We start from the raw sequence: 1,578 nt of genomic DNA on the forward strand, positions 1-1,578 counted from the left end.
CTAACCTAGTCTTGGAAATTGAAAAGCTTCTTTCTAATCTTGGTGCACTCTCAGTAGGCAGAGGGGCAAAAGGCAGCAAAAATGCCACTGAGTGTCCTATTGTTCGGGGTATAGTTTTTTTTTTTCTTTTATTTATATGTGTTATATTTTTTATTAATAAATTAGTTTTCTTTAAGGTATAGATTTTTTTACTGCATTATGCATTTGCTTGGTTGCTGCAGCTTCTTAACTGGGTAAAGGAGAGATGAGGAGCATATTCCTAATTCTTTTTTATTTAATCTGTCTCCAGTTCCATACCTTTTATTTTGATCCCATGGTTTCTCTTTAATGTATCAGATAAGATATTTACCTAGTCTGAGATCCTTTGATACTCTGCTCTTCTAGGTTATTCTACACATTTCAGGAATGGAAGAGGTCAACCTAGTACAGAAGAAGAAAAAAATAAAATTTGATCAGAGGCCCATAACCTATTTTCCATAAGTCTTAAGTCACTTCAATGGCACTGCTCAGTTGCCTCTGCTTCACAGAAGTTTCTAGTGTCTCCCTAAAATTCATGTCCATCCAGAACCTATGAATGTGGTCTTTATTGGAATTAAAGTTTTGCATATATAATTAAATAAGATAAATAAAGTTATAGTGGATTGGGGAAGGCCCAAAATCCACTGTAACTGATGTGGTTTTTTTTTGTTTTTTTTTTTTTTTTTTTTGCAGATAAATAAAGGTTTAATGATCCATTGTTCTTCACACAGATAACTACAGAGACTTTATGATCCCAGGATAGATATATAACCATGCAACACAAACCAATCAACCAATTCTAAAATAAACTTGGCTTCTTACAACTATCCTGTAAACACTGCAGCCTTTGTTCCATCCAAAATGAGCCTCCTCTCACATGAAAAGTTATCACAGGGGAATGAGAAACCTAGCTTTGTGGCCAAAAGGAAAAACCAAAGGAAAAACAGTATCTGGGTGGTGAACTGGTGAGAGCATGATATGCAGTGCCCTTCACTGTGCTGCTTTGCTCTTCTTACTCTTGCTCTTTTTGTCCCTCTTCTTCAGTCCATCCATGTTAGCTCTCAATAGGTTTGAGTAAGCCATCTGAAACGTGTTTACTTCTTTGGAGCTCACCACAGTGCTGATCTTCTTTTTCCCATCAGTAGCTCTTAACAGACACTTGTTGTCTGAGGGCTCAAAGCCCTCTACAGAACCTTTCCTTGGAATGGGTTTAGTTCGACCATTATACTTCTTCAGGGTGATGAACATGCTGCCCGACAACCGGCACTTCTGGAAGAGTCTGGTCAGCTCCGTCAGGAACTGCTCGCTCTCCAGCAGCACCATCCCCGCGCCGCTAGCTCCCAGGCATCAGCATAAGGATGTTCTTATAAGAACGTAAGGGAAATTTGAGCCCAAAAACATAGACATTTGTGGTGGAAGGCCAAATGAGAGGCAGAGGCTGGATTGGAGTAATGCACCTATAGCCAAGGAACCCCAAGAGTTGCCAACAACCAGCAGAAGCTAGAAGACGCAAGAAAGATTCTTCCTTAGAGTCTTCCGAGGAAACATGAGCCAGGTCAC

At 39.7% G+C, this 1,578-nt stretch overlaps 1 protein-coding gene across 1 annotated transcript; it reads right to left on the reverse strand.

Moving 5' to 3' along the window:
• Positions 1–933: 933 nt before the first annotated feature.
• On the reverse strand, positions 934–1,370 carry LOC140613491 (signal recognition particle 14 kDa protein-like). The gene has a single exon (XM_072791992.1). The coding sequence runs from the start codon at positions 1,339–1,341 to the stop codon at positions 1,009–1,011; it is 333 nt and encodes a 110-aa protein (XP_072648093.1). The 5' UTR covers positions 1,342–1,370; the 3' UTR covers positions 934–1,008.
• Between the last annotated feature and the right edge of the window lie 208 nt (positions 1,371–1,578).

The sequence above is a fragment of the Canis lupus genome, chromosome 21, assembly GCF_048164855.1.
Source record: "Canis lupus baileyi chromosome 21, mCanLup2.hap1, whole genome shotgun sequence".
Taxonomy (NCBI): domain Eukaryota; kingdom Metazoa; phylum Chordata; class Mammalia; order Carnivora; family Canidae; genus Canis; species Canis lupus.